This window comes from Saccopteryx bilineata, chromosome 4 (assembly GCF_036850765.1).
Source record: "Saccopteryx bilineata isolate mSacBil1 chromosome 4, mSacBil1_pri_phased_curated, whole genome shotgun sequence".
Lineage (NCBI taxonomy): Eukaryota > Metazoa > Chordata > Mammalia > Chiroptera > Emballonuridae > Saccopteryx > Saccopteryx bilineata.
Window position 1 is genome coordinate 155,310,642 of NC_089493.1, and position 15,191 is coordinate 155,325,832.

At 42.1% G+C, this 15,191-nt stretch overlaps 1 protein-coding gene and 1 non-coding gene across 8 annotated transcripts in view; both read left to right on the plus strand.

The window, feature by feature from the left end:
* Window positions 1-15,191, plus strand: part of NSD1 (nuclear receptor binding SET domain protein 1) — a 183,736-nt gene that overhangs the window by 118,105 nt on the left and 50,440 nt on the right. For all 7 annotated transcript variants that reach the window (XM_066272298.1, XM_066272301.1, XM_066272296.1 and 4 more), the window contains 2 exons: window positions 6,751-6,874; window positions 13,530-13,730. In XM_066272298.1, the coding sequence (XP_066128395.1) occupies window positions 6,751-6,874; window positions 13,530-13,730 (325 nt within the window). The remainder of the gene's footprint in view (window positions 1-6,750; window positions 6,875-13,529; window positions 13,731-15,191) is intronic.
* Window positions 362-498, plus strand: LOC136337133 (small nucleolar RNA SNORA42/SNORA80 family). Its single transcript, XR_010731833.1, has one exon. It is a non-coding gene; the product is annotated as a small nucleolar RNA SNORA42/SNORA80 family (small nucleolar RNA).

Genomic DNA, 15,191 nt, shown 5'->3' on the forward strand with positions numbered 1-15,191 from the left:
GCCCTTCCCATTTCTTAGTGGCCCAGTCATGATTAGAATAATAATTTTATTGGATGGTTCTAGTGGAGTCACTTCTCTTTGAGGACTTACCTCTTTTCCTGCCCCACAAAAAAAGGAAGAAAAGAGAAGTATTTAGTGTTGGTGCACCACTTGCCCTTGTTGCGCATGAGAAGATGTACTTAAGCAGGTCAGAGATGGGGGAGGTAAATCTGTGGTTGCCCACTCAAAGATCATTTTCCTCTGCTTCTCAGGGGGTGAGAATCTTTGGCTTTCTAAGGACTTTTTCAAGGGTAAATTTTGCTGTGAGTTTTAGTTTAGTTTAGGTTTTGGTTTTTTTTGCTTTAAAGTAGTAACTTCAAAAGCATGGTAATGGATTTATGGTGGGCCCTTGTCTGTGGGCCTCTCATAGTATACCCATGCCAGAGTAAACTACAGCCTTGAACCATTGCCTGGCCGCCTTACCTGTGGGCTGTGAGCACTGAAGGGGGTTGTACAGTGTGAAACAAAGAAAGACTCGACTAAATTCTGTTGTGGTCCCTAATCATAATTATCTTACCTTTTATATTTAGGCAGAGCTATATAGTTCTCTAGCTTTAGCTATTCTTTTGTAATTAGAAAGCAGTATAGTATAGTAATTGACAGTTGGGGTTTAGAAGTAGACTGGCACGGATCATCATGCTTTCTTCCCATTTTTGAGCTGTTATGATGTTGAGCTATAACATAACCTATCCAGGCTTTGGTTTTCCTTTTATATAAAATGGGCATAATAATAATTACTTCAAAGGGTTGCAAGGGTTATGTAAGATAATTCAAGCAATCAATAAAAATTAGCCATGGGTTAGTCATGAGAGTTTTCCTTTTAGAAGTGCTTGTTTAATATATACTCTTTTGATGACTCCTTATTCCTTTTTGGAGCAGCCTCTTAGAAGTTTAGACAGATGGGTTCTTGATATAACGACATGGAAGTGGTAGATGAAGTTGCCTTTGACACAAGTATTACCAAAATTTTTTTTTTTTTTTTTTTTTACAGAGACAGAGAGAGAGAGGGATAGACAGATAGGAACTGAGAGATGAGAAGCATCAATCATTAGTTTTTCGTTGCGCGTTGCGACTTCTTAGTTGTTCATTGATTGCTTTCTCATATGTGCCTTGACCGCGGGCCTTCAGCAGACTGAGTAACCCCTTGCTGGAGCCAGCGCCCCTGGGTCCAAGCTGGTGAGCTTTTGCTCAAGCCAGATGAGCCCGTGCTCAAGCTTGCAACCTCGGGGTCTCGAACCTGGGTCCTTCCACATCCCAGTCCAACGCTCTATCCACTGCGCCACCGCCTGGTCGGGCAGTATTACCAAAATTTATGATCCAGAAAAAGCAAGTCACTTATATTGGAAGGGCTTTCAGTAAGAAGAGAGTGTTCTTCCCTGGCTAGATACCTTGATTGGTTAGAGCAGGGGTAGTCAACCTTTTTATACCTACTGCCCACTTTTGTATCTCTGTTAGTAGTAAAATTTTCTAACTGCCCACTGTTTCCACAGTAATGGTGATTTATAAAGCAGGGAAGTAACTTTATAAAATTTATAAAACAGAGTTACAGCAAGGTAAAGCATATAACAATAATTACTTACCAAGTACTTTATGTCGGATTTTTGATACATTTGGCAGGATAAATCTTTATAAAACAACTTACTATAGTTAAATCTATCTTTTTATTTATACTTTGGTTGCTCCGCTACCACCCACCATGAAAGCTGAAACGCCCAACTAGTGGGCAGTAGGGAGTAGGTTGACTACCACTGGGTTAGAGCATTGTTCTGAAGCCCAGAGGTTGCTGGTTCAGGCTCTAGTCAGGACACACACAGGAACAGACATTCCTATCTCTCTCTTTCCCTTCCCCTTCCCCTTCCTCTCTCTCTAACATCAATAAAAATAAACATTTTTAAAAAATTAAATATAATAAAGTAGTAACTTTAAGGGACCTACCATCCCTACCATCTATATAACTTTAGAGACTCTACTGCCTGTATTTTTCGAATTAATAAACATTTATACAGTATTTACTATATGTTGTTAAACATTGTTCCAGTCACTATAAATATTATATCATATTTATTATAAAAATTCTATAAGGTAGTTTATCATTATTATCCTAAATTTATAAATGTGAAAAAAGGCACAGAGATGTTAAATAGTGAAGCCAGGATATAAATCGGGGTTTAGAGTCTTAACCAAACCACCATGTTGTATTGCCTCTCTACTTTATGGTTAAAGAGCTTTTACTTGACTTGGGATTGAAGTCAATTAAATGGATGCTTTGGTCACCTTCTCTTTCTATGGTCTTGATATACCTTTGTAAAGTCTTTTCTTTTTCTTTTTTTTTAATTTTTAAAATTATCTTTTGTTTGTTTGTTTTGTTTTTTGGTTTGTTTGTTTTTTTTACAGACGGAGAGTCAGAGAGAGGGATAGATAGGAACAGACAGACAGGAACGGAGAGATGAGAAGCATCAATCATTAGTTTCCTGTTGCGTATTGCGACACCTTAGTTGCTCATCGATTGCTTTCTCATATGTGCCTTGACCGTGGGGCTACAGCAGACTGAGTAACCCCTTGCTTGAGCCAGCGACCTTGGGTCCAAGCTAGTGAGCTTTGCTCAAACCAGATGAGCCTGCGCTCACACTGGCAACCTCGGGTTCTTGAACCTGGGTCCTTCGCACCCCAGTCTGATGCTCTATCCACTGCGCCACCGCCTGGTCAGGCTAAAATGATCTTTTAGGGAGAGAGAAACATCGATTTTTTTGTTCTACTTATTTATGCATTAATTGGTTGATTCTTGTATGTGTCTGTACTGGGGATTGAACCAACAACCTTGGTGTATCAGGAGAAAGCTTTGACTGACTGAGATACCTAGCCGTAAATTCTTAAAAACTGGCATATAAAAAATTGAAGTGGGCCCTGTCCAATTGGCTCAGTGATACAGCATCAGCCTAGCATGTGGATGTCCCAGGTTTCATTCCAAGTCAGGGCACACAGGAGAAGCGACCATGTGCTTTTCCACCCCTCTCCTCTTCTCTCTCTCTCTCTCTCTCTCTCTATCTCTCTCTCCCTCTCTTCCTCCCCTCCCACTCCCCCCATTCCCCACGTCTTCACCTCTCTGTCTCCCTCCTCTTGCAGCCATGGCTTGATTGGAGTGAGTTGGCCCTGGGCACTGAGAATGGCTCCTTGGCCTCTGCCTCAGGCGCTAAGAAAAGCTCAGTTGCAACTATAGCCCAAGATGGGCAGAGCATCAGCCCCTAATGGGCTTGCTGGGTGAATCTTGGTCAGGGCACATGTGGGAGTCTTTCTGCCTTGCTGTCTCTCACTGAATTAAAAAAAAAAAAAAGAAAGGAGGATATTAGTTTTATTCTTAATTGAAACAGCTAAACCAGGCATCCTCAAACTTTTTATAAAAACCCAAAAGCCCACTTTTGCCGTGCTTGTCAACCTGGTCCCTCCCGCCCACTAGTGGGCGTTCCAGCTTTCATGGTGGGCCAATTGTGGTACCTTTTGGTTGCTCTGCTGAACCGCCCAGTGGGCAAGAGGGACCAGGTTGACCCGCACTGCAAAAGTGGGTGGTTTTTATAAAAAGTTTGATAATGCCTGAGCTAAACAATAAATCCAGACATAGAATATAATTATGGCCAATATAATTTTAACTCAGTTTCTTTGTTCATTTTCACTATTATACACTAGGCGTGTGTGAATATGTGTACATTTTGATCAAAGAAGGTGGATCATATTTAAATCAGCTCCCAAATACAGTGTTAGTCCTCATAGACAGTTAATGCCCACAGATATTATTAGCAAAAATTTATTAAATTATGGTCACTCAGTGGTCCTGGTTTTTAGATCAGTCATTGTTTAAATCTGTTTTCTGTGTATAATTTATCAATAGTGCCTCTTTTCACTCTTAAGTGTCCTATTTTGAAAGATGAATTACAACCTGACCAGGCTGTGGCGCAGTGGATAGAGCCTCGGACTGGGAGGTGGAGGACCCAGGTTCAAGACCCCAAGGTCTCCAGCTTGAGCGCAGGCTCATCTAGTTTGAGCAAAGCTCACCAGCTTGGATCCAAGGTTGCTGACTTGAGCAAAGGTTTACTCAGTCTGCTGTAGCCCCACAGTCAAGGCACATATGAGAAAGCAATCAATGAACAACTAAAGTGCCACAACAACAACAAAAAAAACTGATAATTGATGCTTCTCATCTCTCTGTGTTCCTATCTGTCTCTATCTATTCCTCTCTCTGACTCTCGCTCTGTCTCTGTTTTAAAAATAAAAAAGATGAATTACAAATATACGGTTATTCTATACATTTGATTAATTTGAAAAATATATTTGGCCCTGGTTGGGTGGCTCAGTGGTAGAGCATCGACCTGACGTGTGGAAATCCCGGGTTTATTTTGCAGTTAGGACACACAGGAAAGGCACCATCTGCTTCTCCACCTCTCCACCTCTCCCCCTTCACGTTCTCCTTCCACAGCCGTGGCTTGATTGATTCGAGTACATCGGCCCGGGCACTGAGAATGGCTTAATGGAGCCTCTGCCTCAGACACTAAAAATAGCTCGGTTGCTAGCTGCCCCAGAGGAGTAGAGCATCGGCCCTAGACAGGTGTTGCCAGATGGATCCAAATCGGGGCGCATGCAGGAACGAGTCTTATCTTGCTATCTCCCTTCCTCTTACTATAAAAAAAGATAAGAAAAATATATTCTTCGATATATACTGTGATTGAATTTTTTTTTTTTTTTTTTTTTTTTTTCTGAAGCTGGAAACGGGGAGAGACAGTCAGACAGACTCCCGCATGCCGGAGTCTGTGGGGCTACAGCAGACTGAGTAAACCTGTGCCGGATCCACCTGGCACGCCCACCAGGGGAGACGCTCTGCCCACCAGGGGGTGATGCTCTGCCCCTCCGGGGTGTCGCTCTGCCGTGACCAGAGCCACTCTAGCGCCTGGGGCAGAGGCCAAGGAGCCATCCCCAGCGCCCTGGCCATCTTTGCTCCAATGGAGCCTTGGCTGCGGGAGGGGAAGAGAGAGACAGAGAGGAAGGAGGGGGGTGGAGAAGCAAATGGGCGCTTCTCCTATGTGCCCTGACCGGGAATCGAACCCTGGTCCCCCGCACGCCAGGCCGACGCTCTACCGGCCAGGGCTCTTCGATATATACTGTAATTGAAGTTTTTTTGTTTCACTGATGAAGATGAATTTGTTTGTTATACACTGATGCTAATGTCACTGGCACTCTGAATATACAAAACAAAATATCAGTTTTTATGTGTGAATAGTGGATATGGTAGAGCCAAACATATGATACTAGTTCAGACTTCAGGTTGACTAAGATCATGGGGTCCCCTCTTAATTTCTGTCTGCCTTTGGCCTTTTCTCCCAAAGTTCTATTAACTTGCTTATTTGATGTTAAGTGGCCAAGACCTGCTCTATTTTGGGGGTTTCTGAAGATATTAGATTTATCTAGCCTTTTTTTCCCTTCCTTTCTTACCTTGCAGAAGAAGTATAAGACTTTTTCCTTCCTCCTCCCTTCCTGCCTCCCTCCCTCCCTCCTATCCTCCCTCCCTCCTATCCTCCCTCCCTTCCCCTTCCCCTTCCCCTTCCCTCTTCCCCCTTCCCCTTCCCTCTTCCCCCTTCCCCTCTTCCCCTTCCCTCTTCCCCCCTTCCCCTTCCCCTTCCCCTTTTCCTTCCTTCCTTCCTTCCTTCCTTCCTTCCTTCCTTCCTTCCTTCCTTCCTTCTTTTGCTAATCACTGTGGGGAAACAAGTCAGGATGTTAAAGGGCTAGAAAACATGATGGGAATATGGGAAATTGCAGAGTTTTTATAAATCTTAACAATGTTTTCAAAGTGATAGATCTAGATCCTTATTTCCTAAGACCCTATTTTAAGTGACAGCCTGTCTTAGATGAGATCATCTGAGAAAGATGATCTCTCTGAGATAGTTCATATCTCAAGGGTTGTTCAGACCTTGATGGAAGCCTTTTCAGACAGTTATGACCCAGGTCCAGCTAGCTAGAATCTCTCACTTGAATTATTTCAGTAATTTTCTTGGTTGTCTCTTTGCTTCTATTCTTATCTTTCTACTCTTAAACTCATTTTCCATGTACTGGTCACAGGAATCTGTTTTGAAATGAATACCTGATTTTTAGCCTTCCCTTGGTACAGCTCTCTAATGGAACACTTAAAATCTGAAACTCTACCATAGTCTGTAAGGTCACATAATCAGACCTTTGCTTCTTTTGTTCCTCATCTTCTACCACTTAGAACTATTGTTCATTTTCAGCCAGTGACACTGGCTTTCTTTGTGATTCTCAGACATGCCTTGGTTTTTCTTATCTGGGGACTTTATGTACTTGCTACCATCCTGGTCCTTCCTTCACATCATATGCCTGACTTGTCATTCACAGCCAGTCTGAGAGGCCATTCCTAATCACTTAGTCCAAAGTATCTGTTTGAATTCTCTACCTAATGCTTGTCATTGTCTGTTACCTTTTCTACCTAAGTTTATACTTGTATTTTCTGTCCTTATTATAAGAACCATGAGATCCAGGGACCTTGTGCTATCTGGCATAGAGGAAGTAGTCATTAAATTTTGTTTGAATGTTTGGTGGGATTTCTTGGTTCTGGCAAAGGTGCTCGTTAATCTTTGCCTTCATGACGGCCTTCTGCTTGGAATTTTTAAAAACCTTTTTCTATAGACAGATCTGTTTTCTTTCTCTTAACAGAACTGTGAGAAACTGGGTGAGCTGCTGTTATGTGAGGCTCAGTGCTGTGGGGCTTTCCACCTGGAGTGCCTTGGATTAACTGAGATGCCCAGAGGAAAATTTATCTGCAATGAATGTCGCACAGGTAAAGTTAGATACAGAGGGGTCTTCTTTTGAGTTTTAAGTTTTTAATTTATAGGAGACACTATTTCGCTGCAGTACTATGTCTGGTGCTACATACATAGAAATCGGTATTGTATGATTTTTGCCCTAAAAAGAGCTTCCAAATGAATAATGAATGTATAGTACAGCATACTGTAGTACAAAGGTGTTTCAATGCATTCATTGAAAGTACATTGTGGACAAAGATGAGCCACTGCCACAGAGGCAGATTATCTGGATTTGGCTTTAAGAGAGAAATAGAAATTGGTATGGATACAGGAAGAACAGAAAGTCCAATAATGAAACTAGCGAATATTTGGAAAATAAGAAGCATAGATTAGTGCTTTTAGAGTTTTAAATATTTTAGGGAAGAGGTACTGGTTAGTGAAAAGGAAGGCTGCTTGCTGGGTTACTGGCGATGGTTTATGTTTCTTGAGTGGTGATTATATAAGCATGCTTACTTCATGATTACTCATGAATAATAGTTAGGTTGTTTGTGCTTTTCTTCATACGTTAATAAAATTGTTTACCAAAAAGGATTTTGAGAGAGTTATAATATACAGATTGGGTCAGAAAGTAGAAATAGTCAGATGAGACCAGCCTGTGAAGTACTCCTCAAATTGTGCTAAGGAGATTGCTCGTTTTTTAGCATTATGTGCAGATGACTGTGGCATTTAAGTCATGAAGAAATGAGGGCTGAGTCTTATAAGTAATTAAAACCATCAGTGTGGGTGTTGCTGCCCAAAGAGAAAGCATCTGTAGAGTGAAAAGAATGCCAGTAACAGTACATAGGGAAAAAAAAAAAAAAAAAAAAAAAAAAAGGCCCTGGCCGGTTGGCCTGGCGTGCGGAGGACCCGGGTTCGATTCCCGGCCAGGGCACACAGGAGAAGCGCCCATTTGCTTCTCCACCCCTCCGCTGCACTTTCCTCTCTGTCTCTCTCTTCCCCTCCCGCAGCCGAGGCTCCATTGGAGCAAAGATGGCCCGGGCGCTGGGGATGGCTCTGTGGCCTCTGCCCCAGGTGCTAGAGTGGCTCTGGTCGCAACATGGCGACGCCCAGGATGGGCAGAGCATCGCCCCCTGGTGGGCAGAGCGTCGCCCCTGGTGGGCGTGCCGGGTGGATCCCGGTCGGGCGCGGTCGGGCGCATGCGGGAGTCTGTCTGACTGTCTCTCCCCGTTTCCAGCTTCAGAAAAATGAAACAAACAAACAAACAAACAAACAAAAACAGTACATAGGGATATCCCCTTTAAAGGGGCTACTGGAGGGTAAGGAGGATCTAGCCAAAGAATGTCTGTGAAGCCATGGGAGTGAGATGTCATAAATAGGAGCAGATATGGCAAAGATAAAATCAAGGAGGTTCTGGATTGAATAGAGACTGCTTTTGACAGAGAGAAATAAAATGGTTGATTTTTTACTGAAGAGTGCCACATTAAATCAGGGTGAAGATGAATGGGTAGCAGTAGACACTATTTCTTATAGAAGTTTCAACAGAAAAGAGAGCGAGCAGTAACTGAAGGGAGGAATATTATAGGGTCAAGAGGAAGAACATCCTGAGTGTTTATAGGATGAAAGCTAAGAATTGTGTAGGAAAATAAATATCTTTACTAGGAGAGTGAATAATTGGCAGAATACTGTCACGGACAGGAGGCGATAAAAGATGAAAAGGTAAAATGGGAATGTACCATGGAGTTGTGAAGTAGAAGGAAGTTGAAGCAGTCTTTTCCTTGGCTTGGTAAGAATGATGGGAAAAGGTGTTTCTAGCTGGAAAGGAACAGTATAGGTTTAGAGGTCCTATGGGAAATGAGACAGGTGTTAACTGGTGTCTGTGAATAGATAGCCATGTCAGATTGAGTTATTTAATTTTTCTGCTGCTACCTTTAACAATATGGGAACAGAAGCTGGAGGACAAGATAGTTGTTGTTTTTTTGTTTTGTTTTTTTTATTGATTTTACAGAGAGGGGAGGGTATGTAGTGAGAAGTATCTACTCATAGTTGCTTCACTTTTGTTCTTCATTGATTGTTCTCTGTGCCTTGACCAGACAAGCCCGGGGTTTTGAACTGGTGAACTTAGCATTCCAGGCAACATTCTCCACTGTGCCAGGCAGTTGTGGGGTTATTTTCCTAATGTTAGAAAGATACTGCCTTTTGTGCTATTGATCCAGTTTTGCTAATTATCTTTGTTATAATTTGACACTTTCTAAGCAGGTTATCTAAGGCAAAGCTATTTTTTTAATTGAGTTTTTTTTTGTTTGTGTTTTTTGGGGTTTTTTTGTATTTTTCTGAAGCTGGAAATGGGGAGAGACAGTCAGACAGACTCCCGCATGCGCCCGACTGGGATTCACCCGGCACGCCCACCAGGGGCAATGCTTTGCCCACCAGGGGGCGATGCTCTGCCCCTCCGGGGCATCGCTCTGCCGGGACCAGAGCCACTCTAGCGCCTGGGGCAGAGGCCAAGGAGCCATGCCTTGACCAGACAAGCCCGGGCCATCTTTGCTCCAATGGAGCCTTGGCTGCGGGAGGGGAAGAGAGAGACAGAGAGGAAGGAGGGGGTGGGGGTGGAGAAGCAAATGGGCCCTTCTCCTATGTGCCCTGGCCAGGAATCGAACCCGGGTCCCCCGCACTCCAGGCCGACGCTCTACCGCTGAGCCAACCGGCCAGGGCCTGTTTGGTATATGTTTACCCTTTCTTCTTTCTTTTTTTTTTTTTTTAAACAGAGACAGAGAAAGAGTCAGAGAGAGGGACATATAGAGACAGACAGACAGGAAGGGAGAGAGATGAGAAGCATCAATTCTTTATTTTAGCACCTTGGTTGTTCAGTGATTGCTTTCTCATATGTCCTTGACTAGGAGGCTACAGCAGAGCAAGTGACCCCTTGCTCAAGCCAGCAACCATGGGGTCATATCTATGAACCCACTCTCAAGCCAGCAACCCCTCGCTTAAGCTGGTGAGCCTGTACTCAAGCTGGTGACCTTGGGGTTTCAAACGTAGTCCTCTGCATCCCGGTCTGACGCTCTATCCACTGCACCTGGTCAGGCAGTATATGTTTAACTTTTAAAGAGACATCAAAATTGTTTCCAAAATGTAAAATGGTGCAAACATCAGCAATATATGAGTTTCTGTTCTTCCATATCTTTAACACTTGGTATTATCAATTTTTTTCATTTTAGCCATTCTGTACAGATGTGTAGTAGTATCTTATTGTGTTTCCTTAATTGTGAATGTTGTTGTGTGTCTTACGTGCTTATTTGCCATCCTCTTTGGTGAAGTGTCTGTTTTAAATCTTCCCCCTCCTTAATTTGGTTGCTTTTTTTTTTTTTTTTTTTTTTCCCTGAAGTGAGAAAGGGAGGCATAGAGACAGATTTCCACATCCGCTTGACCAGATCCACCTGGCATGCCCACCAGGGGCTGGTGCTCTGCCCATCTGAGGCTGTTGTTCCATTGCAACCGGAACCATTCTAGTGCCTGAGGCGGAGGCCATGGAGCCATCCTCAGCGCCCTGGCCAACTTTGCTCCAATGGAGCCTTGGCTGCGGGAGGGAAAGAGAAGAGAGAGGAAGGAAAGGGGGAGGGGTGGAGAAGCAGATGGGCACTTCTCCTGTGTACCCTGGGTGGGAATTCAACCTGGGACTTCTACACGCCAGGCCGACACTCAACCGCTGAGCCAACTAGCCAGGGCTGGTTACTTATTTTTTTACCTGTTGAGTTTTTGACTAAACTAACCTGGCAGAGCTGAGTTTTAAGAGTTCTTTATATATATATTCTGCATACAAGTCCCTTATATATACTTTTCATATTTGTCTCTCAACCTGTGGCTTGTTTTATTTATTTAATGGTGTCCTTTAAAGAGCAAAAGCATTTAATTTTGATAAAGTTTAATTTACCAGTTTGTTCTTGTTATGGACTTTACCTTGGTGTCATATCTAAGAGATCTTGCTTAACCTGTTGGTCACAAAGATTTTCTGTTTTCTTCTGAAATTTTTATAGTTTTAGATTTTAGGCCTGCAAAATTTTTTTGTTTTGTTTTGTTTTGGGGGGTTTTTGTTGTTGTTTTTTTCAAATCAGTTGACTCAATAAATTTTATTGTTTACTTAATGACAGGCTCTGGACAAAGTAAAGATAGTTGAGACAATGACTTGTTTAACTCGTATGGCGTGTAATATGTTTTGAATTAGTTTTTATATACAATGTGAGGTAAAAAGAGGTTATTTTTCAGGGCAGGAAATTTTACTTCAGTTTTAATGAAGATGAAACTAAGAATAAAGGAGTTAGGAAACTGCTATGGCCCACCCTGGTTTCCTATACTAAATGACCACACCATATTTATTAATATTGGCTGCCAGTTAGTTACTCAGTATCAGGCAATAGTTTGTCTCTTTCCAAATACACATTTAAACTTTTTCCTAAAATTATTATTAGTTGAGTGATCTCACTATTTTTAGATGGGGTAAGTTATTTTAATGAGCTCCCATTTCCAGAAGGTGCCAGAGGCAGGTTTCATGTTCAGGTCTCTCAAGCCTGAGTTCTTCCCTTAGAGTGTATTGTTTCTCAGAGAGAGGTATATAATTTTTTTTCTTTTTTTAAAAATTTTTTTTATTTTATTGCAGAGATTCTTAGACATATACAAAAATAGAACAATGTAAAGGATTCCCAGGTATTCATCACTTAGCTTTAATAGTTATCTTTCTTTTTGAGTCATTTTATCTATGTATTTAAAAGGTCTAACAGTTACAACTTTTAAAAAATACATATATCCAGTGTGTGGCAAAATTATGTAGTAACTCCAAATGTGTCATCTGCTACCCACCCCATTTTTGAACTTTCCTACTTCTGTCACAGATGTCTTTTTATAGTGTTTTGAATCAAGATCCAAAATAAGATTTCCTGTATTATATTTTTGATATGACTCTTAAATTTCTCTTAATCAACAACACTACTATTTCTACCACCCTATTTTTTAATGTCATTTATTTGTTGAGACAGTGGTCATTTGTCCTATTTAATTTTCCACATTCTAAATTTGGATGATTATGTTCTTGACATGTTCCTTTAACTTGCCTCTCTTTACTCCATATTTTCTGAAAACTTGTAGTTATATCCAGAGACTGGATTAGTTTCAGGTCAGTTTTCTTCTGACAAGCTGATGTGTACTTCCTATTACTTCATATTCATATCAGCAAGCATGTATATTATTTTATATTATTTTATTTTATTTTTTTTGAGACAGACGGGAATGGAAAGAGATGAGAAGCATCAATCAATAGTTTTTCATTGCGCGTTGCAACACCTTAGTTGTTCATTGATTGCTTTCTCATATGTGCCTTGACCGCGGGCCTTCAGCAGACCGAGTAACCCTTTGCTGGAGCCAGCGACCTTGGGTTCAAGCTGGTGGGCTTTTTGCTCAAACCAGATGAGCCGGCGCTCAAGCTGGCGACTTTGGGGTCTCGAATCTGGGTCCTCTGCATCCCAGTCCGACACTCTATCCACTGCGCCACTGCCTCGTCAGGCTTATTTTATTTTTTTTTAGCAAAAAAAAGACAGGGGCATACAGGAAGGGAGAGAGATGAAAAGTATCAACTTTTCGTTGCAGCACTTTAGTTGTTCACTGATTGTTTCTCATATGCCCTTGAGTGGGCATTGTGCTCCAGCCAAGCCAATGACCTTGGGCTTCAAGCCAGCAACCATGTGGTTGTGTCTGTGATCCTGCCCTCAAGCTGGTAACCATGGGGTTTCGAACCTGGGTCCTCAGCGTCCCAGGCCGACTCCATCCACTATGCCACCGCCTGGTCAGGCACAAGCTTATACAGTATTTCAAGTTTCCCACTTAATATTGATATTAAGAGTGAGTTAGTCATGTTATCAGCCAGATCAGTCTATTATATTATAAAGTTCCTTACTGTGATACTTTGATTTATTATAAATATGTATTTGGTCTTTGTCTAGTTTCTGGAATTAGGCTCCTAAAACCCTTGGAATTTCCTAAGTGATGAGAGTGATAAAGATGTCCATTGTGTGTCTTTTGTTATGTTAATTAGATGACTTTGAACCCATTTTAGGAGGGTCTGGTTGCCTGTAGAACCAACCATGTGACTTTCAGTCCTACCTCCCTGAGGTCAGTTGAGGGGAGAGGGGCTGGAGGTTAAAACAGCCCCAGTCTTGCCTATGTAAAAATCCTCCATCAAAACCCAAGAGGAGCCTGACCAGGCTGTGGTGCATTGGATAGAGCGTCGGACTGGGATGCGGAGGACCCAGGTTCGAGACCCCGAGGTCACCAGTGCTCTGCTCTAGCAAATTAATTGAACTCAAGAAGGGGTTATGGGAACCTCTGATTTATGGTTAGTTGTTCAGAAGTATAGGTGATAACTTGGACTAGGTGATTGGTGTTTGAAGGGGGGTGTGGACATGACGGTCTTGTAGAACTGAGCCCTTAACCAGTGGGATCTGTTTTTATCTCCAGGTAGACAGTGTCAGAATCAAGTTGAATTGTAGGACAACCAGCTGGCATTGCAGAATTGCTTGGTGGACCCTAGATCCCCATGGTGGAATTTGGTGCAGAATTATGTACTCACTAAAGTTTCATCATTTTAGCATTGAGTGAATTCTTGAATTGTTATTGATTTATTAATTTTTTTCTCTTTCTCAGGAATCCATACCTGTTTTGTATGTAAACAGAGTGGGGAAGATGTAAAAAGGTGCCTTCTGCCCTTGTGCGGAAAGTTTTACCATGAAGAATGTGTCCAGAAGTACCCACCCACTGTCATGCAGAACAAGGGCTTTCGGTGCTCCCTCCACATCTGTATAACCTGTCACGCTGCTAATCCAGCGAGTGTTTCTGCGTCCAAAGGTAGGGTTTCTCATGTGAATCAATCTAATTGTAAAATTTCAGTTTCATTGGCAGCGGATGTTTCCAAATGTGATCTGCCATATTTCTTCAGGATCTTTCTAGCTTTTGTCAGAGTACCAGTATTTTATGTGAAAGAGAAAAGCGTGATTGGACTACTTATGTCGCTACCACATTTTATTCTGTGGAGCCCTAATGCTAAGTGTGTGTTTTAAATATTTGTACTTCATGTAAGAATTTAGTTTGAAATAATGTATGTCTTCATCCTCCTACCTACTCCATTAGATCAAAGTGTGTACTTCTCTGTGTGCCCTTTATATATACAGATGTCAGCTGTGATATCATTTAGGTGTACATGTAGGTCAGACTTGAGCTTTTTGTGTTTTGTTTTTATTTGTTGGTTGATTGATTTAAATGGAAACTGCTCTCTTGAAAGCATTTTCTGCTTCATAGTTAGGTGGAGAGCTGAGGTTTCCAAAACAATCTATGGATGTAGAAAGAGTCAAGTTTTCAAATCTGTTCCTACAGGGAAAACAATCATTTCTTTCTGTTCAATAGTAGTGGGTCTCTTACTGATTTTCCTAAAAGCCAGATATTTTGTCTCTACTCTTAAATGCTTGTGTGCCCAGAGAGCCCTAACTTTAGCCATAGGGCTTTGAGCAGGAAAATTTAGCAGTCTTGATTTTTTTCTGAAATCAGACTGGCAATACCTTTTGTAAGTTGATTTCCATGACTTCTAGATCTCATCATTCTTAAGTACAATAATTTAACTTGCTTGATCAAAGGTGCAGTTAGCCCTGGCTGGGTTGCTCAATTGGTTAGGTCGTTGTCCCACTACACCAAGGTTCCAGGTTCCATTCCCGGTCAGGGCATATATAAGAGTCAACCAGTGGTTGTCATAAATAAGTGGAACAACAAAAATCAATGTCTGTCTGTTTCTCTGTCTCTCTGGTCAGTAAATAGAAAAATAAAGTCTATTTCAAAACCTTTTAACAACAGAAATTTGCCAGTTGGCTCAGCGGAAGAGCGTTGACCTGGCTTGTAAAAGTCCTGGCTTCAATTCCCAGTCAGGGCACACAGGAGAGGCAACTATCTGCTTATCCCATCCCTTCCCTCAACCCCCTCCCAACCTCCCCCTTCTGTCCCTCCCCCTCCCCCTCCCCCTCCCTCCTCCCCCTCCCCCTCCTGTCTTCCCACAGCCATGGCTCTTTTGATTTTGAGCACATTGGCCCCAGGAGCAGCCCAAGATAGGCAGAACATTGGCCCTAGACTGGGTAGCCAGGTGGATCCCAGTCAGGCGCATGCGGGACTCTATCTCTATATCTCCCCTACTCAAAAAAAAAAAAATTAATAGTTTACCAACAGATACCTTCCTGTTTTCAATTTTCATTGTAGGTTATATTTAGGTGGTTTGTGGTTTTTAGTTAGCGAAGTATGTTAGAAGATATTACCATATTTCATCTG